Source organism: Hippoglossus hippoglossus, chromosome 19, assembly GCF_009819705.1.
Source record: "Hippoglossus hippoglossus isolate fHipHip1 chromosome 19, fHipHip1.pri, whole genome shotgun sequence".
Taxonomy (NCBI): Eukaryota; Metazoa; Chordata; class Actinopteri; order Pleuronectiformes; family Pleuronectidae; genus Hippoglossus; species Hippoglossus hippoglossus.
In genome coordinates this window covers 4,314,106-4,342,065 of record NC_047169.1, presented here as the reverse complement: position 1 = coordinate 4,342,065, position 27,960 = coordinate 4,314,106, and the positions used below count along the sequence as shown (strand labels likewise).

The 27,960-nt window shown below is 42.8% G+C and overlaps 1 protein-coding gene across 1 annotated transcript in view; it reads left to right on the top strand.

Annotated features, from left to right (window-relative positions):
* LOC117753067 (protoheme IX farnesyltransferase, mitochondrial) overlaps positions 1-25,643 on the top strand; it is a 29,509-nt gene extending 3,866 nt beyond the window's left edge. The window contains exons 5-7 of the mRNA XM_034570933.1: positions 18,877-18,947; positions 22,105-22,337; positions 24,711-25,643. Coding sequence (XP_034426824.1) covers positions 18,877-18,947; positions 22,105-22,337; positions 24,711-25,147 — 741 coding nt within the window. The 3' untranslated portion in view covers positions 25,148-25,643. The remainder of the gene's footprint in view (positions 1-18,876; positions 18,948-22,104; positions 22,338-24,710) is intronic.
* Positions 25,644-27,960: the final 2,317 nt, after the last annotated feature.

Below are 27,960 nucleotides of genomic sequence, written 5' to 3'. Positions count from 1 at the left end.
TGTCCCAATTAGACAAGTGTGGAAACCTGCAGGGGCTTCTATCACTTTGAAAGAGTTAATCTTTTCCAGACTTTTTGTAACGGGGCCTCGCATTTTTAGAAAAGCCTTTTCTAAGACAAAAAATGTATAATCACAATGGAATTTAGAAAAAATATAACAAATGAAGCTGGTTCAAATCAACGATAATATATTTAAGTGATTTTATTTTATATTTTCACCTTATAACAGTTATAAAAAGTAGGATTGAAGTCATGAAAGCCCTCAGATGATATTAAAGGGGCAATATGACAAGTTTGAGGGTGAGTGAAAAGACAGAGATTGAAAGTTTATTATACATGTGGCTAAAGTTTGCTTTGGTAGGATTTATGGTATTTTCGGGAATGCTTCACATGGTTACTGCAGATAAATGTGGAGTGAACAGAAAAGAGATCCTGATGGAATATCACTTCAACATTTCTCTTTGTTTTCACAAATGGCCTTGTGTCTCCTTGGCTGAAAGTCATCAGCGTTTACGCCGTTTGAGACCAAGAACTCCTTTTTTGTGGCTAGTAGCTGGTATGCGAGCCCGAGCATTCACACAAGTCAGATCCATTCTGCTTCCTCGTTCCCTCTTTCTCTGTGGGTACGTGCTGTGTGTCATCATGGCCGTAATTGACAAGAGTTTGAGATGGGAGTATTGTTTCAGGCAAATTAGCCACATGTCTTCAAGCAAGGCCGACTTTGAAGTAGGTTATAAGACAAAGACACGCAAGGGCTCCATTCTTTCATTAAAGAAGTCATACGATCATCACCATTAACAAAGTAAACTTGTGTATTGTTGGTATTGTCCTGTCTCCCTCTGCTTGTCTGGTATGGAAAGTATATGTCTGTAAACATACAATGTAAGAGAAGTTGTTCGTGTTGCTTTGTTTGGAGAAGAATGTCATTTTCCTCAGTGTAATTACACACACAGAAGGACAGGGGCTGTCATGTGTGACAAGTAATTGCCTGTTGCGCTGCCTCTGTGGCAGTACTAACACATCCAGGATCGTCTGTCAGGTCTTCTTGTCAGAGACACACCCTCACCTGTGTGTGATCTCAACACTTTGTTCATCCATTTGTTTTTCATAATCCTGTAAAAAAGTGGAATGGTGAAGAAAAACATCCGACCTTCAGATCTGATGCCAGGGTTTTTTCCTCTCTTTCATCTTAAAGAACTGGTGCATTAGTGTGGCTGGTTTTGATCAAAGCTAGATGTCTTTTTATATGAAACATCTAACGGAACCTTGACAAACGAAGATCACTGCCTATGGATTGTACCGCTCCTCCCTAAATCCATAATTCTCGGCATCTAAAAGGGAGTGTGCAAGCTTGTGACCACACAACTGTCAAATTACCTTGAGGAAAATGTCTTGAGGGGGTGAAAAATACTTTGGCTCTTGAAAGTGGCAGCCAGGCCATCAGTGGAGCTGTCAAAAGCCAAGGCTGCTCTTTGTCCCATCGGGAAGTGCCCATAGGGCAAACAGAAACGTTGTGGTTTCTTTTCAAAATGTTACTCTACTTAGGAAACTGTCGGAGAGATGTAAGCACTTGGAGTCACGTAACAATGGCAAGTCAACATCTAGAGTTTCACGCCACAGTCCAAAACCGTAACGCTGTCATCTCCGTCTTGCTGTCTGCAGAAGATAATCAAGTCTAACAGCTAAGGGATGTAATTATTTCATCTCCCAGTCCAAGTGACTCTCATGCATTGAACGCAAGAACATTTTAGCCTGTTAGTTTTAGTTTTTCTTCTGCCTCCATCTTGCTGCTCATCCAGCCTTAAAAGCCTGTGTAGAGGTGTTCGAGCGTAAAACGGTTAATACTCTGTAGAGAACCTAGAAATAGCTCAGCCTGTTCAAGGCCATACCTAAGGTTTCAATACAGAGTTCCCTCTGTTCCTGCAGGACAGAATTGAACTAGGTAGCATTAGATGAAAAAAGTGCTGGTCTTTATGCCCCCTGGGCCCCACACCAGGCACAACCTCTGCAGGTGTTCCAGCCGTCATCACCTTCCAGTTTGGCCACTACTTCGACTAATTGGATAATTGGGTCAGATGAGAGTTTTAGGCTGGAGCCTTAAAGACCCCGGGGAAGTCTGAGGTCCCCTGCGGTGCAAACAAGACCCGATGTGGCCTTTTACTCTCAAATAAGCACCGCTCGGCTATTTTGACAGCAGCTGGTAGTGTAAGTCACACCGTGTCTGCTCGCGTGTTGGTTCTGATGAACTCTCAGGCAGTTTTTTTTTTGTGGCTGCCTCGTGTCATTTGTATTTTCGTGACGGTGACAGCAAGCTTGTGTGTCTGAGTATCTCCTGTGGTGAGCCGTCTCGAGGCTGGCACGCAAATGCGAACCCCCACAAGCCCCCCAGCCCGTCCTGTCCTACCACTCCGAGCTACACCCTTCTCTCCTGTCCTGTGCAGGCATGCATTATTTACACTCCTGCATGTTTCCTTCTGAGTTCATCCTGCTCATGATCATCCAGTGCACAGGTACATGACTAAACATGGGTACAGGTTATGCAGACCAATCGTGTGTTATCAGAACATGATGATAACATGTTTGATATACTTCTTTTAAACCTTTTTAAAAGCAGAAATACTTTGGTTTACCAGGTTTCTTTAAAATCCTAGATCTCCTGGTAACCAGGGTCAATCATCACCCACTTGACGGGAGGTCATTAACCAGTTGTGACATATTGTTTCTTAACTTGTGTACAGATGATCAGCAGAATAATAGGAATCGCTTCAAATTCATAGCAGTTGAATATTATTTTAATCTGACTACACAGTGTAGTATTTAAACTCTCTACTCTTAGCTGAAGATCATATTTTCAACTTTAAAAGCATTGTCAAACCCTGCTGACATCACAGTCTGCTGTCTGAAGCACATGCTCGTACAATGCAGGCTTGTTCTTGCAGCTGATCTCTTTATCTCTGATCTCTATCTTTATGTTGTTTGCAGTGGCAGTCATCTTGTTAATCATATTTACCCAAGTGTTTGGAGGTCAGATTGGTTCGCTGCCATGTGAACTTGGTTCTAAATCGAGACTGGAAATTCCCTCATGTTGTTATACATATTAAATAATCCCTTGAGGCATATCTAGTTTTCTACATAAATCTGTGTGTTTTTGAACTGTAGTGATGCTAATTTATAGGCCGGTCTCAGTGAAAGTCACACTTGGTTGAATTACAGTGGTATAGCAGTGTGTTTTTATTACTGCAGTCAGAAAGTATTAGGGCTGCGACATATTTTCTTGTTTTATATCTGGACTGAAGCGTGTCTAATTGGAAATGGAAGTTTAAAAACTGACTCTGTGCTTTGATGACATCTACTATAGAAGGAAACTAAAAAGTAATCGGACAAATTCACAAACTTATGTTGAGTCAAAGAGTTCACGCAGTAATGGAAAGCTCCAAATAATGAGCCAACACACAATTAACAGGATAGCATGCACTTTCTATGTAACGTCACAACAAGGGCAGCAAGACATACAGTGAGCTTTGTGTGGAATACTTTCTTAAATTGATTTATGAGATTCTTTCTGCTGTGGATATTTGTTTCTAAATCATGTTGTCAAGTCTGTACTTGACCACTACAATTTCCAAAGGTAGTAAGTATGGCCATAAGCAGACCTTGCCTTCTGTAGGTACTTTTCTTCAGTGTACATTCCGTGTACTCCTCTTAGTTCTAAGATGGTCGTCCGTGATTATGTTGCTCTTTGCCGATGACGTCTATATTTCTGTTGCTGTCTCGGTAGTTGTCCTACTCGTGCTGGGTTGGCGGCAGACTCGATGGTCCTTCACAGTCAAGGCTGCCTAAGCAATTTTCCAGAATTGGGCTCCTCATGTTGTACTTTGGGGTACCTCACAGGGCATGGTACCTCTGGAGAGAATCATTAGTTGTAACAGGACCTCATAGCCACTGAAGCCCCTCTTACCATTGCACTCTTCAAAGATGGTGAAATCCTTCCACTGGATTTGTATCTGCCGCCTGCTGAGAAGCAGCGACAGAAGATACGGGTTCAAATGGACACCGTAGAATACCTCCTGCGTGATGACATTGCTGTCTATTATGTGCAGTTTATTTTTATTGAAAATTACCCCCCCGCCACCCTTGAATCCCTTTTGATGAATTGCAGTGGGTGTCTTTCAAAATGGCCCCAATATTGAGGGGGTACTCTATTTGTTTTTCTTGTGTGGAAAGCTTCAAAGATACCGTCAGGCAGTTAGACTTTTCAAAGGACGACATGTTGGTCATTTTTTGTGGAGTGCCTTTTTTGAGTTAAAGGTCAAACACATTAGAAACTAAGCCCAATGGTCCATTTGACTCGAACGTGATCCCTCCCATTGTGCAGATGCTGCTCTCAGGATCTTGTTTTCCAGCAGCTTAGTTAAAACAAAAAAGGGCCGAGCTGATCTTTGACACTGATAGTTGTCTCACGTTTTGTTTTGATTGTCTGTACCGAGCGCGGATGAAGAGATGGAAATTCCTTTTTTAATTGCCCATCAAGATGGCACGAAAAGGACACGATGGGTATCTCTCCTTTTGGTGCAGGATTAAAATGAATATTTAACCAGACAGCCCTGTTTAATAGTTAATTTCTTTAAAGCCTTTTGTCTCTGTCAACCACGGGGTGCCAATCCGTTTCAAACTGTACAACTGGGTCTCTTGCAGCCTCAGATGGGAGACAGATGCTTTCCTCTGATAAAGTCATGAAGGGTAAATCCAACGATTGAAACCCCCAGAGATGATGCCTTTGGGGAAGCGAGAGCAAGGACTGTTGCCAGGCAGGCTTAAATACTGGGATGTTAATAATAATGAATTTGTGTGTGTGTGTATATGTGTGTTTAATTTACAGCCTTTTTAAAAGACTTGCATCAGTGTTGCACTTGAGTGGCTCCTTTATTCATTATCTTATGTCACTAACACTATTAACTTCAAGTGCTTAGTCAAGTACATTTAGAGAAATACTGGTAAAACACAGCAAAGAAAGTTCTTTCTCAGTATCTGCTTTTAATAATTGGTCACAAAATTCATGGATATGTTTTATCAAGCAATGTCAAATATATAATACAATGAGCCACCGCTTAGTCTTTAACACTCCATATATAAAACAGGTTACTCTAATAAAGAAATATATGCTATTGAAATCAAGAATCGTGGACATTTTACGGTGTCTGTATTGGTTACTACTAAATCTTTTGTCTTGGATCAAAATACAATATGTACATTACATTTCCCCTTAAACTACATATTCCTTTTGATCCCAAACTAAAGCCTTTACAAGTACAGGGTGTCCTTACTTCAAAAGAAGAGGAACACAACACAGCGTCCACAACACGTCTTCATCTTTGTGTTAAGATCACACTCAGGAGAGATGCACTTCTGCTCACACGCAAAGTGTCTCTCTGAGCTTTCAATGTCGTGGCTTGTTTGGGCAACCACACCTCACCACAATGGAGTTGCCTTCACCCTAGGGAAGGAACATGACTGACTGATGGGCAGGTGGGGCCCCTCCTCAACACCTCCCTGATTAGCCTTTAGTTTTTCACAAAACACTGTGATTATGGGCTTCAGTGACCTACAGGGGCGAGATGCAGACACTGTTGAAGCTTGAGTCAGAAGGCTGAAACCACCCACCTCACTGTCTGGCACCAGGGAACCTTTCTACACCTCACTCTGCATTGGGCAAAGACGCATGCAAGCTGAGTTAGTGCTGTTACATCAACCTGAAGTATTTTTTCTGTCTTGCTTGTCACTGGTTATGTTTTCACCAGGATCACACAAAACTACTCAGTGGATTTTCCACAAAACTTGGTGGAAGAATGGAACAAACGTGGCACATTTGGTGTGTAATTTAAAAGGGCTGTTAGGAATTGATGGACATATGATCTTTACTTGGTGCCATTCTAGTTGTTGCTAGTGTTGCTAGAGTTTTCAGCAGGTGAAAAGAAGGAGATATTTATGGCCAACAGGTTAGGACTGTGTTTCTCTGAATCTGAGACACTCACAACACCAACATAGGCAGTTTTTCTCAGTTTCTTCTCAGTGTCCTTTTCCAGTTTAAAAAGAAGCACGTCAGCACCTCCAGGATTCACCGTGAAGGTATCAGTGAATAGAGACACTCAGTCTAGAGGACAAACCGTCTCTCTGGTACTAATGTCACGCTGAAGTAGAATGTGGACGGGGTCGCTGAAGACACACTCATCTTGGAAGTGGCCCTCTCTGTTTGTCATCAGCCCTTAGCACTGTTTGAAATTAGCAGAGTGGTGCCAGAGGTTTGCATGCCTATACAGTGGATGTAATATCGCTGTGTTTTGCCAAGCCTCAGCCCCGAATGTTTTTTTGTTTAGTTGAGCAGCTCAAAATGACCCATTATACAAAATAAGAAAGTTAAAGTATTATGACAGAAAAACGCAATGACTGGGCAGTAACGCAGAACGTCTCTCGTGAGGCTAACGATAGTCAGATGAACACACATTGTGTTTTGATTCGTGGCACTGTATTACATTAAAGTCAGCGACAGAGAGGTGGACAACAAATTTCATGAACTGACCCGCTGTCGTCTGTGGAGCTGAAACTTCATAGTCACCTTGTTTTATACGTTTTTGACCTGCCTGCCTCTGTTAAGAGATAATTGTACATGTGGGCTTGTTTTACAGTAGCTAAACAATGAACGAGTGGAGAAATTAATGTGCATGCAGGGATGATTAGAGAAATACTTCAATTTCATTTCAGGAAAGTACATCTGTTAAGGGTATCTACATTTTTAAGAAATCCCATTTATGTAGTTTGTGTAAATTGTGCAGTTTTTTTCCTCTCTCCGTGAACTCAAGCAAGTTCTACCCTCTATCTGAAGGTAACTTGGCCAAAGGCAAGTAAGGAACACTCTTTGTAATACTGAGATCCGTGGATAATTAACAAAAGCAGCCCTGTTTATGGCGTGCCCGTGAGCCAACACTGCATGCTAATTTTATTCAAACCGAGAAGCTTCGGGGGCAAGAGCATCATAGCCGGAAAACAAAATGGTTACCAACGAGGACCAAGACTTTTCCCGAGCTTTGGGTGTATATCACATACTCAAAATATAGGTACAAAGTTTAGATTTACTTGTTTGGCCTGAAATGAAGTTTGTCTCATTGGGGTTTAGAGTAAATTCTATGATATATATGAGTTTTAAACTTTTCAACTGATTAGCAGGATGAAGGGTTAATTCATTAAGCTTTTCATCTTCTCATTTGCTGAATGAGGGACTTATTATCTTAAATCTTGCTTGTGGCGGGATTAATTAAACCCAGATTAGCATTTCATGTGGTCAGCTGGTCACATTTCTTTAGGCAAATTGACACATGAAGACAATTTGACAGTTTTGTTGTCTATTTGCCATAACGTCTTTCTTTCTACTTGAGTATGGTTTTCTAAACCCCTCTAGACTGTAGGTAAAGGTTCTTCTGAACAAGTATTCATTGTAGTTCATGTCATCCATTGAAACTAATCCTCAGAGATCCTTCTGCCACACTGCTGAACAGTTCTCTGTCTTGTCAGAGCGTTTTGAAGACAGACTTCATATGTAGACTCATGTCTCACTCCAACTCCTCTTGTAGTTTGAGTAATTTTCTGTGCTTCTCTCTTATAACTTAAAATTTTAAGAAGGGATCTTGTTTTCTTTTCCACTCATTATTATACAGACAATATGTCCTTAATCTTAACTGCCAACCAAGACCTTCATTATGCTATAACACGGCTTATCTCAAACAGTTGAAAAAAGCTCATAATAGTCTCATTAAAGGCTCTGTTGTCGTGACAGTTATAACCATTTTAAAACTGTTCTTTGTTTGTGTCAGGAGACAGTTTTGGGCATTTTTGAATACTCTTAGAGGTGATTTTGTAATATTTTTGTACGGTTTTGCTTTATCTCCTTTTGTACATTGACTCCTGCACACTGATCTGATTCTTTAACATCACATGAAGCTTTTTAGTGTCTTACAACATCTATAGTGATGCCGCCACTTCACATGCACTGAAGTAAGTCTGCCTTTGTCTCTCTTGTTGAGTATAGTATTACTTGTGCTCTGTCCACATGTCGATTCCACCTGTTCTTCGCCACCACTCATTCCTTTCTCGTGTCTGAGAAAGTCTCATCCTGCTGGATTGGTTCTGAACACGCCTGTCTCGGGTTTAACTGGAGAAGCTGCAGCTAGTTTAAAAGATTTTCAGACATACTGTGTGATGGCACGACTTAAACTGTACCTATTTGTGTCTCCTCTTTACACGAGGTAATGCTTCTGGATCACTTAGGGATTGTAAAGCCTCACTTTGTTGTCTTTCTGTGTTTATGCTTGCATGTCTTAATAACTGTTTTCTGTTATTGCCATGGCTCCTGTAAGCCAGGAGCCAGCAGAAACATCGCAGCATTGTCAGCCCGTAAACAAAACTGACGTATCCCCTTTAAGTGAGGCTGTATAACTTGACACTGCTTTGAAGCGGCTTCTGTCATTAAGTCCTGTGTTGTTGTTTTTTTTTTTTTACATTCCCTAAATTACTGGGTGAAGGTAAACTGCATTTTATTTTTCCATCTCATAAACATTTTTTGGCCGTGATATAAAAGAGAACCTGTGTGATGCTTTAGACCCAATTCAGCAAAGACTCACAACTCACTCCTTGTGGTGTTATCTGCCTCCTACACAACAGCCACGCTCACACAACAAAGACCTCGAAGGCCCCACATGTGTGTTTTCACCCTGAACACAATAATGTCACTGTACAGTCACTCGTTCAAGTAGCAGGAAGTAACCACGGCTGTGGACCCATTCATTTTACACCCACACAACTTTAATCAATATGAAAATGTTAAACAGCTGGGTGCAGTGGTTATACTGGTGGGTTTGTGACTTTTTCTCAACCTGGGGGTCCCGACTCCCACCGGGGTCGGTAGATAATGTTTGGAGGTGGTTGTGGAGGGAAAAATAACATAATATATATTTCTAATAAGGTCACATATTTTAGACTAGGAATTAATCACTCAAAATATATGTGCACATGTGATGGTGCTATAAAGACTTTGGCAAAACAAGCCTGATTATAGTGGTGGGAAGTGACTCAAAGGTTGAGTTCCACTGGTCTGATTTACCCAGATCTGAGGGATTAAACATCTCTACCGTCTGAGCTGTGCTTGTCGCACTGTTGAGTGGGGGGTCCTCATGCTTTTGCACTTCTATCCGTGCTTCTGTTGTAGTAATTGCCTATGGAGAGACAGGATGGTGAGGAAAAGAAATGGCTCCAATTCCACTATCCCACAGTTTTAATGGCACTTAACCACGTTCAAATGGCTGTCTGTTTAAGATGCAAGGCTTTTATGTAGTATACTGTAAAGCAAATATAATACTCTCTTGAAGCACATGCAATAAGGTTGAGCTGTTCTCTCAAAATGTTAGTCCCCCCATTTTTTGTTCTATAACAAATAAACCTATATATGATGACACATCATATATATTTAGATGAAAGACGTAAACACTGTGCTTCAGTGTTTTGTCAATCTCATGCAAAGCAGTGTCGTTCCTTTTATTTGTGCCAATCCTCGCGACTTCTCTCGGAGGAACTGTGCCAGCACTTACTTTTCCCCCATTCAGACACACTGGAAGCTGTGACTTGCCACATCCTGACAGAAAGAATTTCTGTTACTTTCGCGGGGACAGATGGTTGACAGCTCACTCCTGGAACCCGTCGAAGAGCTAACTGGTTGCTTTTCCACTTGAGAGGATAGCGAGGGAGGCGAGAGGATATACGGAGAATATGGCAGAGGAAAGGGATGGGTCTCGGGGGGCAAAGCTCTGGCGGCGGAGGACGACTGACTCTGACAGGAACTTTGTTACCCTCTTCTTACAGTCTCCTCCCATTTGCTCCGACAAACAAGATTGAAACTCATGGATAAATTATTTACCCTGCTGCTTTTTTGCCACTGTTTACCATCTGCTCCCTTGTGTTGGGTTTGTCAGCAAGTGTTCCGCCTCCATATAAACATTGTTCAGATTTTTCCCTTATTCTGTTTCCCGTCAAGTATGATACTAAAAAGAGAGGGTTAGCACAACAGGAGATGTTTTAAACCGAGTTTACAGGCTGGAAACCACAACTCTATAGTTTATAATCCGGAAATCCAACTGTTGGAGTTTTTGGTTGTTTTTGGTTTCAAAACTCTCACCCTCTTCTTCTTCTTGAGGTTAGATCAGAGCAGACCCTCGACATTAACCCTGTGCTCTTTGTCTTTTTGTATTTGGGTCAAGAAGAAGTGACTTTGAAGCTCTGTAGGATGTGATTCAATCTTTTAGTAGGGAAAGAGACAAAGACTCCATATCTACATAAAATGTTTTTGCATTGGATTATAGGAAGAAAGCTCAACAGCTTCCCTTTTTTTTTTTTTTACCGTGTCCCTGAACTAAACAGCTCTGCACGGCACCACTTGAGCTGCATCTGTTATCAGACGTCCGGTTTACAGAACATGTTTGAGTGGGAGAACAAAGATGCTGATAGAACAATGTAAAGCCGATAATGTATACTATAGAACTATGTTAAACTCTCTTATCCAGATTCACACACAAATTGAATGGGTTCCTCTGTTAAACATACTGCACCTTTTCCCAGTTTGGTGGAAAAACCCATCCGGTAGTGTTTTATGTAATCTTACTAACAAACAACCAACAAATGGACAGGGGTGATAACATGACCCTGTGAAAGCCATTGGTTTTAAACATTGAAAAGGTCTGTTTTAGTCTTTGCTCTACATGATATGATCGGCATCTTGTGGTAAAGCTATTTAGAAAGCGTTTGTTTTTCCACCAACTTGACTTATTTGATTAATAGGTAGTTGACCTTCTTCCAGAATTGAAATTGTACTTCTTTATAAGGTAATGCTGTGAGCGAGTGGCTAAAACACTGGCTGCACACAGATCCAGACCTCACTGCGCTGTCGTCCTCTTCTGGGGCCCTCATTTTGATTTGAAAGGCTTGTTGAAGGAGCCTGCCGAGATGAAGGGGGGGATTTTGCTATGGGTCACCGCTGCAAATACAAATATTCCAGAGGTGCTGATGGCTGCTGTCATGTTTGAGAGAACAGTGCGGGCCTTCATAAGCGTCTGCTGCTTATCACTTCCAACTTCCACGGGCTACATTTCTTCGAAATCTTCACGAGCAGCCCTATCGGAGCTGTATTGAAGCTGACACACATACATACACACTCATTCCAGTCTCCTTGTGGTCAGACACAGCTGCGGACCAAAGAATCTAAACACCCACATTCCCTCGAACATACACATCGACATGCACATGCCTCGTTTTCAACGGCACCTAAACTGTTGAGAGGCTTTTCAAACTGCTTGTCATGTCAGTCGCACCCTCACAGTTATTAGCAAATGCCCACTGATGGCGGAAAGGACTGTTTATTTCTCTTAAAACAATTGGCCACACACACACACAGGCCGGTTCTATGTGTTCAACATTTCACTGATATGGTTTTCCCACAGTATGCGAGAATGAATAGAAAGCACTTAAGTGTGTGCACAGTACATGGTGATCAGGAACTGGAGGGGAAATACCCTCATTAGTAAGAGCGTTAACTTATCAGGCTGAGACTGGAGATATGGTCGGCCAGCTCTCCAACAAAGGAATTTGTCTTGTTTGCACAGTTGATGTTTACAGTGGAAGGAAAATGAACGTGTCAGCCAGTGTGACCCAATGTCTGGGTCTCTGGCAAATTATATCAAACCACTTTTTAAAATTAGTCTCATTATTTAAAACCCATTTCACCAAAGGAAAAAATTATAATAATTAAAATAAACACGCCCTGGAACGAAATATATTTTTAACGTTTTTTATCGACATGAACTTGAAAAAATTGGGTCCAAATATTCGATGGAGTTTGTTCTTTACATATGAAGAACGCAGCCGGAGATCGTTCCGATCAGACACGTTGACAACAGCATGAAAATGTCTGGAACACTCAGACGAGGGGGGGGTGCCTGTGTAGAGCACGCAGGAGACAGGACATGACGTATAAATCCCCTGGTTTTTGTTAACAGCTTTCAAGTTTCACATCGGTTCTTATCATCAAAAGCTCTCCAGTCTTGTTGGCGTTCCAATTTGACTTCCAATACGGCGTCTTTTTTACGTGCATGGCACCTTTTTCATCCTGAGGTATTCTGGTAGGAAAAACTCTGTCAGGAGAATGTTAGGAGCAACCGACTCGGACATTTGTGTTCCCACTTCACAGCCCCTCCGGATACTTTCAGGTCAATGTTCAGACCAAGTGTCCTTGTCCATAAGTCTATAAGTTCATCCTCTCTGCCATCTACCAAGAGTTTGGCTTGTAACCTGACTCCTCCCCCACACTAGGAGGCACTGTTGCTCGCTCACAGTGTGGCATAAACGATGAAAACGGTGATGTGATACGACACTCAAGGCATGCGTGATAAACTGCGGCATCACTTTTAAACAAAAGGCACATATTCCCCACCAGACTCCCCTGCATTAGTGATTTAAGATGTTCCTTTGTGCAGAACAGAAATAGACAACGCTCATTTATCTTAAGTTTCGCACCAGAAACTTTTCTTTGTGGAGGTAAAGCAGCAGCTGCCAACAGCCTCCTTTTGATCAGACGAGCTGGAAGAAAAACACGTAAAGCAAAATGTAAGAATGATGCTCTACCTTTCGCCTTTTTTTTTTTTTTTTTTCTCCATTTCATACTTCATCCCTCTTTTGTCCCCCCCCTCTTTGTGGCCCGGGCAGCGAGAGTGAAACATGCTCCTGCCTTGCGGTAAGCTTTCCCATATCTTCACAGGCAACGGGACTGATTATCGGCAGGGCAGAGGTAATGCGGCTCTGCACGGCATTAATTGGCTGATTAACATGAGGACAGTTTAGCGCTTCACTGTCTCACTCTCAGGCCATTAATCAAGAGGGAAGCGGTGCCAGCTGAACGGCTGCCAACAGCTCCACACAGCCCACTATAAAGAGATGGAGAAGAGGTGTGGGTTCAGCACACAAGCTGAAAGGGAGACGTGATCCACTCTTTGGCCGGACGGAGTACTGCAGTCTTTACACCGCTGCCTGGAGGGAACGACGGGAGACTTTAATATATAGTAGTGGGATAGAGAGGTTCTGGAATTTTAGAAGACCAAGATGTGGTGGTTGCTTCAACTTGGCTACTTGCATTCGACCTTTGAAGGTCTGAAGTAAAATGTAATGATCACGTACACATGCATGAGTCAGCGTGGACTCCCTCAATTGTGAAAAGATGTCTGGCTCGGAAGGTTTTTTGATCTTAGTTTGTGCTGTTTTCTTTGATTTCTTCCCTCCTTGAATTCAGCAGTGCAAACAGTCCTGGCTTTTCATGTCTAATCACCCACCAGCTGATCCCCTGTCATTTCATCACAGCACAGGAATCGCAGAGGGCAAGAATCCACAGCATCTGCCAGCTGTTCATACTCAGCATCCCAGACTCCGGCATGCTTCCTGTTTTTAACTATGGACTATAAAAGATGAACAATGCATGTTACCTTCCTCCCATAACGCGCAAATGAAGCATCCCGGGTACAGACGCTGCCACCTTGTGCTGTATGTGTCATTTGGAATTCAGAGTCTGTGCAGTAGTGATTGTGGCGTGGAGCCGCGGTCTCAAGGTCCTGCCGTCATGTAGTCGTCCAATCGCAAATCAGTGTCATATAGCTTAAAGTAACTAAAACTGAGCCCTTAAATGTTCCTCAATGTAAGAAGAACAGAAACCATCTTTGAGAAATTTTTATTTAACCTTTATTTTGACTTTATTGTTTGGCCCATGTCCAATCTGCTAACATGGAGGAGGCTGGGTTTTTGACTGGCCAGCTACCAGGGGTTAGCTATGGCTTGACTTTTTGGGGAGCTGTCACATTACAATGCACAGTGTTTGATGACTGTCTACATTCGACCTCTGCACATTATCCCATGTTTCCTCCTTTTTGAGTTAATCTACTGCCTGTTTTTTATCATCTCTGCCATCCACTCAGGTTCATTCTTACAGTTTAATGAGTACTTTGCATGTGTTTAACAGGTTCTTCAGGGAATTGGTGTAAACTCTCAGCATTGCTCACATAACTCCAAAACTACTCATTTGACTTAAGAGACATCAATAGCATTTTTGGAGTTCGAACAGCCGCCCAACTTCCACTGTGTAAACACCTTGAAATAACGTTGATCTGCTCTACCAGCGTTTTTTTGGTGTGTTATGACTAGTCAGGTTGCACGCGTTGTCTGTTTTGTTCCATTTCTTTTCTTTGTCATTCGACTTCAAAACGTTGTGAACGTCTGCCTGAACCATCGACTTGACTTCTGAGGGCGGCCTAATCTATGTAAATCTGCGCCTGCTTGTTTGTCAAGTGGCTGATCAGAGTCTGTTCACAGTTGGAGTTGAAGGGGCTTTGAGAGCTCTCGAGCCTTTTTTCAAGTAGACTTGGCTTCGCATGCGTCGGAGCACCACCCACCCCCGTGGAAGTCTTGAGTCTGCCACTCTGCTCGCTGTGTGCAAACAGTTGACAAGCCGACAAGTGATGACTCGGTCGTATTTTTGGGTTCAGCCCGCGCACCTGGGTTTCCCTCGGCAGAGTGAGAGAGACGCGGTGTTTAGGCCAGCTGATGTTCCTGTGAGCCAAAGCCATCCAGCTGCTCGGCTGTGTGTATTCCTCTGCCTGTGTTGAGGCACACTCTTGCCTCTCGAGTAAACACAGTGAACGCACCGTGTGTAGTTGCTGCATCGCTCCTCTCCGACCTTCACCTCACTTCCCGTTGTTGTTTTTCCTGGCTGATAGGAGGTGTGCTTATCGTGTGGGCTCTGTCAGGCACAAGCACTGAAGGAGGGCAAAGATTTTAAATTACACACATTGCCAAAATGTACAAATAAAGTCCTCCTAAATGATTGTTTATTTGCAGATACATTTTATGGGTAAGCGTCACTATAAATCAAACCAGGATACAATGCCAAGTTATCCTGTTTAGCTTCAACTGGAGAGTAGGAAATGGCTCCCTGCAGCCTGTTATCAATTGAGCCCTGGTGGTTGGCACTGGATCACGCTCTGTCTTTGATAGCTCGGAGGATCTGGCAACTAAACACTCCCACCTCCTTGCTTCACACTTTGGTCTTGCCTGTTTTTAGCCCTCATCATCTGGCAGATAATTGCCCCTACGGTTATGGGGTTTGTGTGTGTGTGTGTTTCTGTCCGTAATTGAGAGCAGCAGCCATAACTTCCGGTTTCATTCTCTCCAACCTCTCTGTGTATATCCAGAGCTGATCCATAAGGCTGGGATTGGTATTGTTCCAGGCAGTTTTTTTTAATGGATCTGAAGCACGATCCATTTTCAAAGCTTTGTTTGCACGCCACCTTTTGAAAAGTGCCACACTCGGCTCTACAAACACTACAGCCTGCAGTTTCAATAGGCTGTCATTGTGTCAGTGATGCGAGCACACAAATATATCAGGAACAAAAGTCTGTTTGCCTCTATTTCCTGAACATTGTGCACATTCATTGTGTTGTTCATGCTGAAGATGAAGGCTGTTGAAATCATGTCCAATCCCTCCTTCCACAACCAGCCCCACTGACGCTCCCGGCCTATCTCTCTTTTTACCAATAATATTCAAAATATCAAAGCCTAGATCAAAGCTGTAATAGAGGCTATATTATTAATGTAGAGTTGCTCAGCTGTCAGACATAAACTACTAAGTTTTATATACAATTTAATGAGATTTGTTTACATTTGATATTCAATATACGAGAGTAAAGAGACATTTTGCCATTTTGTTTAATTTTGTATTTTGTTTCTTTGTTTTAGCTTTTTTTTTTATATTGGAAATATAGTATTTATATTACACAGTGTAAATACTATATATATTTGCCTATTGATAGTAATGGGGTCACTTATTAAGTATATTAAATCATTCCCTATTAATTTATTCAATTATTAACACTTTATTGATGACATGTATAATATACTGGACAAGTTTCCCTGCTGGAGATTGATTTTATTGCCAAACATCCACCAAATGCTCTGTCAGTCAGTTTCACAGTCAAGTTACTTCAAGTCAACGCAGGTGACGACCTGTGAAACTCTCATCAACTCTAAACAGATCCACTCTGAACCTGGAGACCTACCTGTTAGCAGCAGACGTGCACGCACACAAACGGCCCAATTATTTAAATGCCATCACTGTAACACCGTGGCCGTGTTGGGGCGGAAAATAATGACAAGGGCTGATGCGAACCAGATGAGGCGCTCTGACTTAAAAGGCAGAGAGACGGAGGAACGCGAGCAGAATGTGACAAACTGAAAAGAAGGGGCAGCGCGCACACAGTGGGAAGGACTGAGTGACTTCGACGTTCACATCAAATCATCCATACACACTGACGACAGGTTCACCCAAACAATGGCAGTGCTGTGGAACTTGTGTTTTGAAATACTCGTCTCTCTCCTCTTTGTTCTTGCACATGGTGCAGGTGCCTTCTAATCCTGTAGGGGCACAATGCAAAGGTCCTTTTTTCTCACATGTGGAATGATGTTCTTGGAAACTGAGTGGATCCGTTTTATGTGAGCCGAGTTGCAGCGAGCTTGGCCCTCGGCCCGCCTGCGCCCTGTTTCAGCACTGCTCTGGCCACAAAGTGCATTTCTCTCTCATGCGGCCCCTGACCTCCTGACGCATTTCCTGACCCAGGAAATAGAATTAACACCTCAGCCGGGGCCTTGGGGTCCCACAGCCGCATACACAGCTGCGCTCTGCCCTCGCCCAGTCCACTCAGCCAGCTAGTGCTCCATGACAACTCCATGAAGCCAAGATGGAAAAGGGAAGCGGGAGATTTTCTTTGGAGCATGTGAAGAGCTTATTCCACCGCTATTTTTAATATCTTTGGTTGGTTGAGGAGTTTTAGTGCTGCAACTTCAGCAGTAACAAGAGCCAAATGAGATATATTTACCTACTTTATAATGTGTGGCCGGCACCACCATGAAAGGCTCCGCTTCTTTTATTACTTATGCTAATTTTGTCCTCAAAATAATGTAAAAAGTGGAAGGCAATTCCTCTTTGACTAAATGTCACTGTGATCCATTTCTCGCCTGAAATGAAATCCTGAGAAAGGGCAATAACAGCTCATGCAAACCACGGTAAAATATAACACCAGCAACGACCAGCAACACATTCGACCCGGACGGAGATTCAAGGTTGGAATTTGGAAAGACGTGGAATCCCAGTCAGGTGACTCTGAGCAGCCCACTCTCCTAATGCTCTTCAAAATAAAAAATCTATATAATATGAAATGCAGTGCCTTCCACCAGGGGTTTTCTTAATAATGTCCAGTGTCATAAGTGCAGTAAATCTGAGGACTGGGCTTTAAGGAGAGAAAAGTGGATTATCTGTTTATTAGACATTTTATGTGAACCATATATCAGAAGAGATGGATCTTGATATTCTGAAGCCTTAAGAGCTTTATCTGTTTTCTTCATTAGTCGAAGGCTCTTATGCAGGCAGGCAAATGCACACACTTTCGGTCGCTAACACACACACACAAAGAGGGAGAGGGAGATTAGCCAGTTCCTGCATATAAGCGCCCCATGTGTTTGCATTTAAGTCACACATTGCCAATCTCATGGGAGCACTTTGAAGCATACTCCTCCAGAGCAGATCATAAAACAGGAGTATAAGTAGTTTTTCACATAGTTGTATCCCAGAACACCCCGCCACCAGCGCCACCTCCCACCCAACAGCTCGCCGCCACCGCCTCCACCTTCCACCTCCAGTCCGTTTACTCTCCCGAGTGGTGGGGCGAGCGTTTGGCTCAGAGGTTCGGATGTGACCGTGCCCCGAGCCGCTCCTCTTCCGTTGTTTCTCTCCACATGTGGCAGGGAAACACTCACAGAGCCGGAAGTGGTGGAAGTCTCCCATCTTTGCTTTGCCCTGTACATTTTATGTGGCTCTTAGTGAATTTACCAAGCTGACTAGTGTGTCTGTGCTAACATCAGAGAGCAAGGAGGCAGAGAGAAGGTGTAATGTGTCATAATGGCTGCTTGCTTTCAAAAACTGATTTAAAAGAGAAAAAGAGAATGAATGGAAGAATAAATTATCTAAAAAAAGGAAGGACAGACGTACCTTGGTTAATGGTCCCTGGTTTTGAGTGTTGTGAATATTGTTGTTAAAGCAAAAAGCTGCAGATGAGTTGCAAATATATAGAATATTTGTTTATTTTGATTATGTTCAAGTAAATAAAGATGCTGTAAATATATTTCAATAAGTAAATAAGAGTTAAATAATAGGTAATAAGTAAACATTTGATTTTGAGAGCAGGTGTTTGTGTACATTATCTTTTTGTTTCTTTAAAATGTTTCAAACTTATCAACTCACTAAAACCAAACTGAACTGACAAAGACCAAAGCAACGTAGAAGTGGTCTGAAAAGTAGGAAGTGGTCGTGTGTGTACTTTCGGGTGGACCAGGCTATTTTCAAGTTTGTGCAGGACTTGACATTTGTTTTTTATTTGTTTGCATCTGCAGGAATATTGCAACACAAACATCTGTGTCTTCGACCTGAACAGCTCATTGTTGAAAACAGAAAATTAGCATCTGTACCTTTTTTAACTTTTGGTGTAAGAACTGCATATAAAACACACACCCGGTTAAAAAGTGTTAAATCTAAATTCAGCTTTAAACCACAAAGTGATGAGTTTTCATTGCTGTATTATACATAATGTGATGTGTGGGCATGAAAAGAAACTGAGTACGTTTCCTCCCTTTTCTTGTCTGAATGTGTCTGGAACAGCATCTGACCTTTTAATGTGTTCCTCTGTCTCTGCAGTACTTTGAGGTGCCGTTTGACTCCAACATGAACCGCACGAAGAACCGTCCACTCGTCAGAGGACAGATCAGGTACAGCTTTCTCCCTTTTGTGCTTATTTAACAGCATTTTTCCCATGATGTTGTGTATCAACTATTTAGCGTAGCAGGCCCATCTGCACTTTTTTATTGCTAAAAAAAAAAAGAGCGTGACGACGGACTGGAGAGTGCGAGAGGCACAGAAACAGCTCAGCATGTTTCGAAATTCAGCTCAGTGCAGACGAGCAAACAACACTAGCAAACTGAATTCATACTGCAACGAATGACAAATTCTGTCACTGCTGCCTTGCTCACTGACAGATAAAACACTAGTGAGCACACATCCAGCACTGATTTAGAGTCTTATTCTTACTTTTGCATACATGTTGCAGCTTTAGTTATTGAGTCATTATGACACTGGAAGACGAGGACTGTAGCTGCCAATAACAGAAATACATGGCAGCAGTGAGGTCCCTCTGCGTTACACCTGTAAGATGTAATGTGAGCTTGTTACCAGGCCGGGGGGGAGGAGGAGGGGGGGAGGTTGAGGTTACTTGAGCACAATTCGCTTTGTTACCTCCAGTATTTAGATGAGAAATTAGCTCTGCGTTGGTACTCGATGAACTGCCTGCATCACCGTGTCGATACAAATCTTTGTAAAACTGCCACAGGTGTTTCACAAATGCCGTCTTCACCCATCGTCAGTGGTTGTTTTACTTCTCTTACAGGAAAAGCTCCACATCTCCTCTTTCTTTTGTATTCAGGAGCAAACAGCTTATTATCTCACATGCAGCCAGCAGGATGCTAAATACCCGTGTTGCCTGCTAATAGCAACGTAGTCACTTTATGACTGAACACTTTGTCAGTATCATAACAGCTAACTCATCCCAAGTTCAGGGATTCTCCCCTGACGTGCTGTTTAAAAGTGGCCTCTCCTGCTGCTGAGCTGGTAATTGAAGATGTTCTCTCACTGTCTAAACACAGCCTCTTCTCCCCGGCTTTTAGTGTGTCGCTGACAAAAAGAGGTGTGCGTCTGTATGTCTGCGAGACACATGGAGACTCTGTGTCTTTCGCCCTGTCTCCTTCCCTCTCTCACACATGCGGTGTAGAGTCGGCGAGCAGATGGGAGGCAGGGACCGACCTGTCAAACAAGCCGTCAGACGGCCGTATTTTACACATTTTCCATGTTGTTTTCAGGACGAGGCTTTTTATGAGCCAAATGATGTTCCTCCACTACATCTGCCTCCCCGCGCGGGACTCTGTCTGCCCAGTGTGATGTAGCAGCATCTGAAATAGTTTCTCGTTTTTATGTCGAGACTACAATAGTGTTTCCCCACCTTTTATTGCTCTTCTGTAAAATGTGAAGTACAGTTTCCCATCCTCAGTTGTGGTTTTTTTTGCAGAGTTTGAAGCTTCCACATGTGGTTCGATGCTAAATAGCTTTCAGATTCTTAAAAGGAAGGAAACACAGAAGATACATTTTCTTTAAAGACAGACTGTGACACACAAATCATGAGTCACGACTGTTGACCTTGCTGGATCAGGTCATTTAGTCTGGAACAGTTAGTCTCGTCAGTTTGGAGATAAAATGATACGTGTTGTTTTGAATGATTCTTATCGTTTGTGTTCTCATGAACTATCTGTGTTTATTAACCTTTGTCTTCTTTTACAAAGATAGAAGAAAAAACAACTTTAAGGCATTTGATTTTCATGACTGCAATCGTGATGGTCTGAATCATTTACCAGGAGAAATAATGATGTTTTTTAATGGCTGAAAATGGAGAGCAAACAATGAACCAGTGCAGCGTGCTGTGAATAAGTATTTAATTATCCAGCTCTTAGTGCAAATGTATTAACTCACCTTCAAGTCTGGGATTTGAATTTCTTTGTCTAAAGTTTCCAGACAAATCGCTGCAAACACTAGGCAAAGGAAAACATTTTCTAGATGGATTCACATTGCTGCTGTTTTTGGTACTAGTGAAAAACAAATGATGTGTATTTTGCGACATAGCAGTTCAGGATACAGTACAAGTATTTTCAGGTTTCTAGAATCTATAAGTTCTACATTAGTCCCTAAAGGCAGCTTGACGTAGTCCAGACGAGTTAGTTCTCTGCAGTTTCTTCACCTCGTCCTCTTTTACCTCTTGATTATTTAACAGCTTTAAGTGGATTCATCCGGTTTCTTTAAGCTAATGGGTAAAAATCCCTCACGTGTCACATTTGGATCCAAGTCCTTGATTGTTTTCTAAACAGCTGCCGACTTCGCTGGCGTTCTGTGTTGACTTTACCCACCTGACGTTATGACTGCGGCTGCGTCCGACTGTAAGCAGAGGACAGTAAACCCACCTCAGGCCATGTGACACAACCCCCCCCCCCCCCCGCCGAGCCAGCCCACAGCCAGACTGTCAACAGCCCATAGCCAGCCTGCACGGCCCCACCTCAGCCCACATAAAACAGACATAACACCACTAATCACATTAATGCACCAATCTCTCTGCTCGGCCGCGCCACCAAAATAAAAGCCCCGTTTGCTTTTTGAAGAAGAAGGCCTGCGTTTGGTCAAGATTTTAATCTGCCCTCTCTTTAATTTATGGAGCATTTACTGGTGAATTTGAACCAGACCCGACCATCACTGCTTTCAATAAAAGATGAGGGGAGGAGGAGGAGGAGGATAAAGGAGGAGGAGGTGGAGGAGGAAATCTTCATCCGGGGTAAAAGCCTGAGCCACAGCGGTTTTCTTCGGCTAGTTTTGATCTCTGGTGTGTGCACATGCTATTCATCTTGCAGGGCTACTTTTATCCCCGACAAACTCTTATCAGATGAGCTTCCTCTAAGCCTCCCGTTTTGAGATGCAGCCATGCAGGGCGGCTCACTGTCAGTGTGTGGCCTGGGTGTGTGTGTGTCTGTCTGTGTGTGTGTGTGTGTGTGTGTGTGTGTGTGTGTGTGTGCGAGAACAGGTTCGACTATCTGGTGCCTGCACAAGCCCACAGACGTTCATCATTCCGTAGTTCCTTTGGAAATCAGAGGCTTTTGTCCCTGCCTGTATTTTGTGTACTGTAACCTGTGTATATATGTATATATATATATATATATATATATATATAAAAACCATCAGAATCTCATCTCATAAACCTGCTTTTGTAAATATTGAATGGTTTCTTTGCTGATTTAGCTGATTATCATATCCTCTCTCCCTCCTGTCTTCCATCAGTCCCCTCCACGCCGTGTCCTTTGCTCTCGCCTGTGGGATACCGGGAGTCGCTCTGCTAACGCTGGCTGTGAACCCGCTAACAGGCTTCCTGGGCGCCCTCAACATCTTCCTCTACACCTGCTGCTACACACCTCTCAAGAGGCTCAGCATCACCAACACCTGGGTGGGAGCGGTGGTGGGCGCCATACCTCCTGTCATGGGCTGGACGGCTGCCACAGGTTGTCTCGGTCCAGGTACGACCACATATAGATGATGCCACTGAAACATTAAGTCCACTGAAGCATTTTCAACACATTGAAGTCATTTATGAAGCAAAGAAACCAAATGGGTGGATTTGCTGCTTTTCTCTGTTTTACATCACTGTAAATTAAACATCTTTGGGTTGTGGACTTGAGATGAAACAAGCACTTTGAAATAAGACACCACTCAGGACTATGAAAATGTGAAGTGGGGCTTTTCAAAGTATTTAGAAATTCAATTAAACCAAATGGTGGATTAGAACAAACTGCCAACATTCAAAGTGAATGAGTAGCGTTTGGGTCGGAGCCTCCAAACCCAAACCTGTAGAGTCCTGAGTTAGTGGCAGGTTTCGTTTTAATCTGCAGCTGAAGCCAAGAATCCATTGAATCTATTGAAAATACTTTTTTCGATTTAACAGGTTGTAGCTTTTCAAAGGAGAATAATGTGCCATCTTATTTTTCTTATACGATAGTACATCGAATATATTTGCGGTTTTTGAAGCAAATAATTTCAAAATGTTACCATTAAACAATTAGTAGAGAAAATGAAGAGCAGATGAATCGATAATGATGATAATTGTTGCTGCCCCTTGTTTTATCTCACGTCACTGTCTCCCTGCTCAGTGTGAATTGTTGTTCTTCACTGGGTTCACTGGGACGTGTCGAACCAGGCTGGATATCACACCACACAAAGTTTTATTTACACACAGGCCAGAATCCCTGTAGTGCTGTTAGTTGTCCTTGTTCCTGCAGAGTTCGACGGCACTTATTCTAAGTGGCTTTGCACAAAAGCATCTGCCAGATGAATGTTAGGTTAAGTGAAGAGACGGAGACTTATTCAGCTTGTTGGTTGCACACATTTAAGTTTTCTGTTATGGCAACTGTATGAAATGTGTTTTCTCATGTTGCTGCCATTGCCCAGGGGAGCACTCGCTCAACTTAATATTTATATTAGTGGCCTCATTCAACATCATGTTTATTGAGTTTACTGGCTTTTCATCTATGAATTAAAATACTTTTATTCCATTCCATCACTGTGTTTATAGGAGAGCCACTAATTCCATAGCAACTGGTCTTCTTCATTAAAGCCACAATCTAGTCTGCACCGAGGCTCGGCCTTTGACATGAAGTCGCCCTTTTGAATGAACTGCATGTTATCAAATGATTAACGTCGGTGGAGGAGGGAGAGAAAGAGAACGAGAGAATTTGAATGATACGGAGCCGGCTGCGGTGCACACGCAGGATAGTAACCGCAGTAACAGACGAGACCAGAAAGACAACACGCACACTGAAAATTCACTAATGCAATAACACAACGCTAACCACCAGTAATGGACAAGCTAACGTTAGCCCGCCTGTGCTATGCTACAAACTGAATATAATAATGGATGAACAAAGTGAAGCCAATGCGGAATTTCCAGTTTTATAAAATATGCCACAAAAGGTATTTTATTGAAGCAAATGTTCCCGACTGCACCTTTTTAAATATAGGAAAAGTATCTTCCTGTCACTCTATGCACTGATTTATTTAATAAATAGTAACTGTTGTAATAACAAATAGCATCAAATAACGAATTAAAACCAATGTGCACTTAAACGAACGTCAGTGTGATGAGAACAATCTAAAACGACAGAATCCATCTTTGAGAAAAATGAATGTAACCTGACTATTTAGTTTGGTCCATGTCCCAATCACTAACATGGAGGAGGTGGGGTGTATGATTAATACTGCAGCCAGCCACCGGGGGGCGATCAACATGCTCATGTTGTCCATCTTTATATACAGTTTATGACTGAGACAATATTCGTAGTAACTGTACGTGTTGGGAGGTTTTTCAAAAGTTTTAACTCCATAATTGAATTTCCATGAGTTAAAATTTGATTCAGCTACTTAATCAGTAAATCAATCATTAAATAGCTGTGACACCGAGTTTTAAATATGAGATTATACATGAAGACGACCTTTCTGGCTCTGAGTATTATTTTGAAATACTTGTTTTTCCTTTTTAAAATAGACCAAAGTGTTGATGTCTCCCACTGGATGTAATCAAACTTGTTTTCAGAAAAAGCCAAAGCACTTTGCTAAATATTGTTTTGTTTTTTTTAATAAAAACAAAGTTTTGCAAAGTGGTTATTTTTGTGCTTTGAATATATAAATGTTAAAGTTCTGTCTTTTATTGCATTGTGAGATTAATAAGAGGAACTTTTATCCAGACATTACAATATATTTCAGCACTCGGTGTAATATTTGGCAGCTGAGTATGAATTAAAGAAGCGGCACATTAGTTTGACTCCCTCAGACTCTGCTTCATTAATCCTCTCCCCCTTCCTCCTCCTTTTATCTCCCCCCCCCCCCCCCCACCCCAGGTGCTTTGTTGCTGGGTGGTTTCCTGTACAGCTGGCAGTTCCCCCACTTCAACGCCCTCAGCTGGAACTTGAGGGAAGACTACTCCCGCGGCGGCTACCGCATGATGTCCGTCACCCACCCTGGCATGTGCAAGCGGGTGGCCCTGCGCCACAGCCTGGCTCTGGTGGGCCTGTCCACCTTAGCACCCGTGCTGGACCTCACCACCTGGACCTTCCCCCTCATCTCCCTGCCCATCAACCTGTTCATCAGCTACCTGGCCTTCCGCTTCTACCGCAAGGGCGACCGCAGCAGCGCCCGCAAGTTGTTCTTCTGCAGCCTGTGGCACCTGCCCATGCTGCTGCTGCTGGCGCTCACCAGTAAGAAGCCTCGCAGGGAACCGGAGGAAGTGGCGGCTCTGCCTGCGGCCGCTGCTTTAACCGTCACCCTGCAGAGCTAACTCCTTTAACGCCCCGACGCCTCTGACTGAACTGAGCTGCTCCCTCAGTGTTGCTCTGACCACTCGTCCTGCCGAGTCGGGGGCCGGATGGTGGCCACGTTATCTTACCTGTTTAGTGGCAGCCAGTGGTGCTCACTGCAGATCAGGAATGATTGTGATCAAAAACAGCGGATTTACAGAAAAACACACTGAATCATTGCACCAGTTTGTGATCATTTCAATGTGTGTGTACTGTGTATATTCTGTATTTATTTGTGTAGGGGCCCGACAGTTCCTCTGTGTTGTACAGCGTAAATTGCTCCTATGGATCCACGCAGCAGCTGCGTCTGCAGATTTATCCAATGCATCGTCGAAATGCAATTAAGAAGATGGACATGAAACCAAAAGATTTATGTTTGATTTAAGAAAATGGGGGCAAATATAATCATGTTGCAGCTCATGAAGCAGCTATATCTTCGCACCAGATGTGTGTGTCACTTGATCCCAGATACTTGACAGTTATAAAAGCCTCGTCGCATTTGTCGACTCAGCAAATGCACCGATGGGTCTTTCTTTAACGTAACGGTTCATGTCAACACGGTTCACCGGCACCAAAACGAAAGGGAACAGTTCCCTCCTGTCGGAAAAACAAGGGCAATCGTTCTCTTAACAATAAACAAAGTGATGATTGTGATTCTGTCTGTTGTGTCCTCATTGACTCGTTCACTGTACCTGAAGTGTGAGCCTCGCTCTCATCAAACACACAAACCTTGTTAGGTGCTGCTGAACCAGATTAAAGTTCACTTATAGCCTTAGTGGATGTGTTCGCTTTAAGCACAAACGGCCATCCGTCCAATAAGCGCCGCACCTGTCAGTCAACATGTGCTCCCCTTCCGCACTTCACCCCTAGTTTTGGTATTTGGTTTCGTTTGCGTCGCTGCACTTGAGAGAAGCAAGCGTCCCCCCGTTCCCCTCGCCGCCATCCTCCCTCCATAAAAAGGGCTGAGGGATTTAGTCAAGGCCGGGAGACCTGAAGCGGATCGACATCCTCGTAAAGTGTCTGACCGGACACGGCGTTTCATATCGGAGGGCGAAGGGGGGAGAGATCCAGCCACCTGTTGCAGTCGGGCGGAAAAAACACACATGCACCAAACCTGTGTAGAATGATGTCACACTATCTGCACCTCTGGACCTGCAGCTGGAACTGCTGCCGTCTTTTTAGGAGTTTTAGGAGATTAAATATGCAGATGAAGCGTCCGAGTTAACTGAGTTTTCAACCGTTGAGTCTGGTTCTCGAGGTTTCTTCTTATTAAAAGAGTTTTTCTCAACAGTTGCCAAAGCGCGTCGTTGGAACTGTTGTGTTTCTCTATAATATTGTGAGTCTTCGACATTACTATGTAAAGTGCCTGGAGATTGTGTCTGGTGCTATTTGGAATAGAATTGGAATGAAGACACAATCTAAATTCATCCTTTTTGAAATTCTCATTATTCAAAGTTAACTGTGAAAGTTTGGGGCAAGTTTATAAACTCAGGAATTATCCAAAAACTCCAAAACAATAATTACTTCATAACTTGGCTTGGACGTTATTCTCCAGTTTCATGTGCTCACCCTAAATCTGAGTTTATATCTAGTTGTATCTCAACTACTTTGATAGATTCTTCACTTGTGCTCATAGGAAAATTGGTTTGCAGCGATAATGACATAACCAACTCTTACGTTAAGCATTTAACATTTTTGCAAACATCAATTTAAGTTTTGGAATGAACATCTGCATTTTTATAAAAAAAGAAATCTGGACTTTTCAGTAGTTTGAGAACTTTTTATTCAGGAGGAATATTTTAACATATTTATCTTCAGAAGAAAGTATTTTAATGACTTACATCATCAGCTAATACACAAAGTGGCAGTTGACCACAAAATAATTCGGCATTTTGTACTTTAAATTTATCGCATGAACTCTCGTGCAGGGTGAAGAAAAACTTGAGAAAGTTCAGTGTGTTATTATTTCATAAGCCAACAATATTTCACGAGCTCTCTCTGGTTTCCGTGCACGAACACATGGAGCTTTCTCTCTTTCCCACTGATATCAGCCATTAAATCATTGATGTTATTTGCTCCGTCTCCGAGTCTCTGAGCTTTTTTTCACGCCAGAGTCAACAAAACTGAGGAGGGGAAATATGCATCTGTAAACAGGGGAGAGGGTCCCTGAGCGGCAATGAGCACTGGAGGACCACCACCACCATGTGCTTTCATATCCGCACACATCAGATGAATGTGTGGGGGGGGGGGGGGGGGGGGGGGGGGAATAGTGAGGAACAGATCAGATTCCAGGAGTCTTCAAAAAAAAAAGAAAAGAAACCTATAGGCAGTGAAACCTCAGGATGACGGATGACCTCTGGCCTCTCCTCAAAGGTCGGCTGTTGCCAAACAGGATCCAAAGAGCTGCAGTATAATCCTGAAGCAACATTTAACACAAACTACACAACGAGACCGGCAGCAGCAGTAAAACACCCACAAGTTCCTGCAGGATGAAGGACAGGAGGAAAACTCTGTGGTGGGAAAAAACGGATAAAGACAAACTTCAGGAACACAAGCAACAGCAGCCCTTTATTTTGTACGTGTTTCAAATTAAATATAAGAATATACACCTCTGATTAAAAACATGCTTTTCTATGGGACTCAGTGTTTCAGGTTTAGGTTTTTACATGTTCATGCTCGTGCACAGTCCCAGTGGATGGCGTGCACGTCTTAAACATGAACACACACTTCGTCAGTGGATCTATTTTCCTTCAGAAGATCCCGAGGTTGAGTCATCTCCATGTTTCCCATGAAA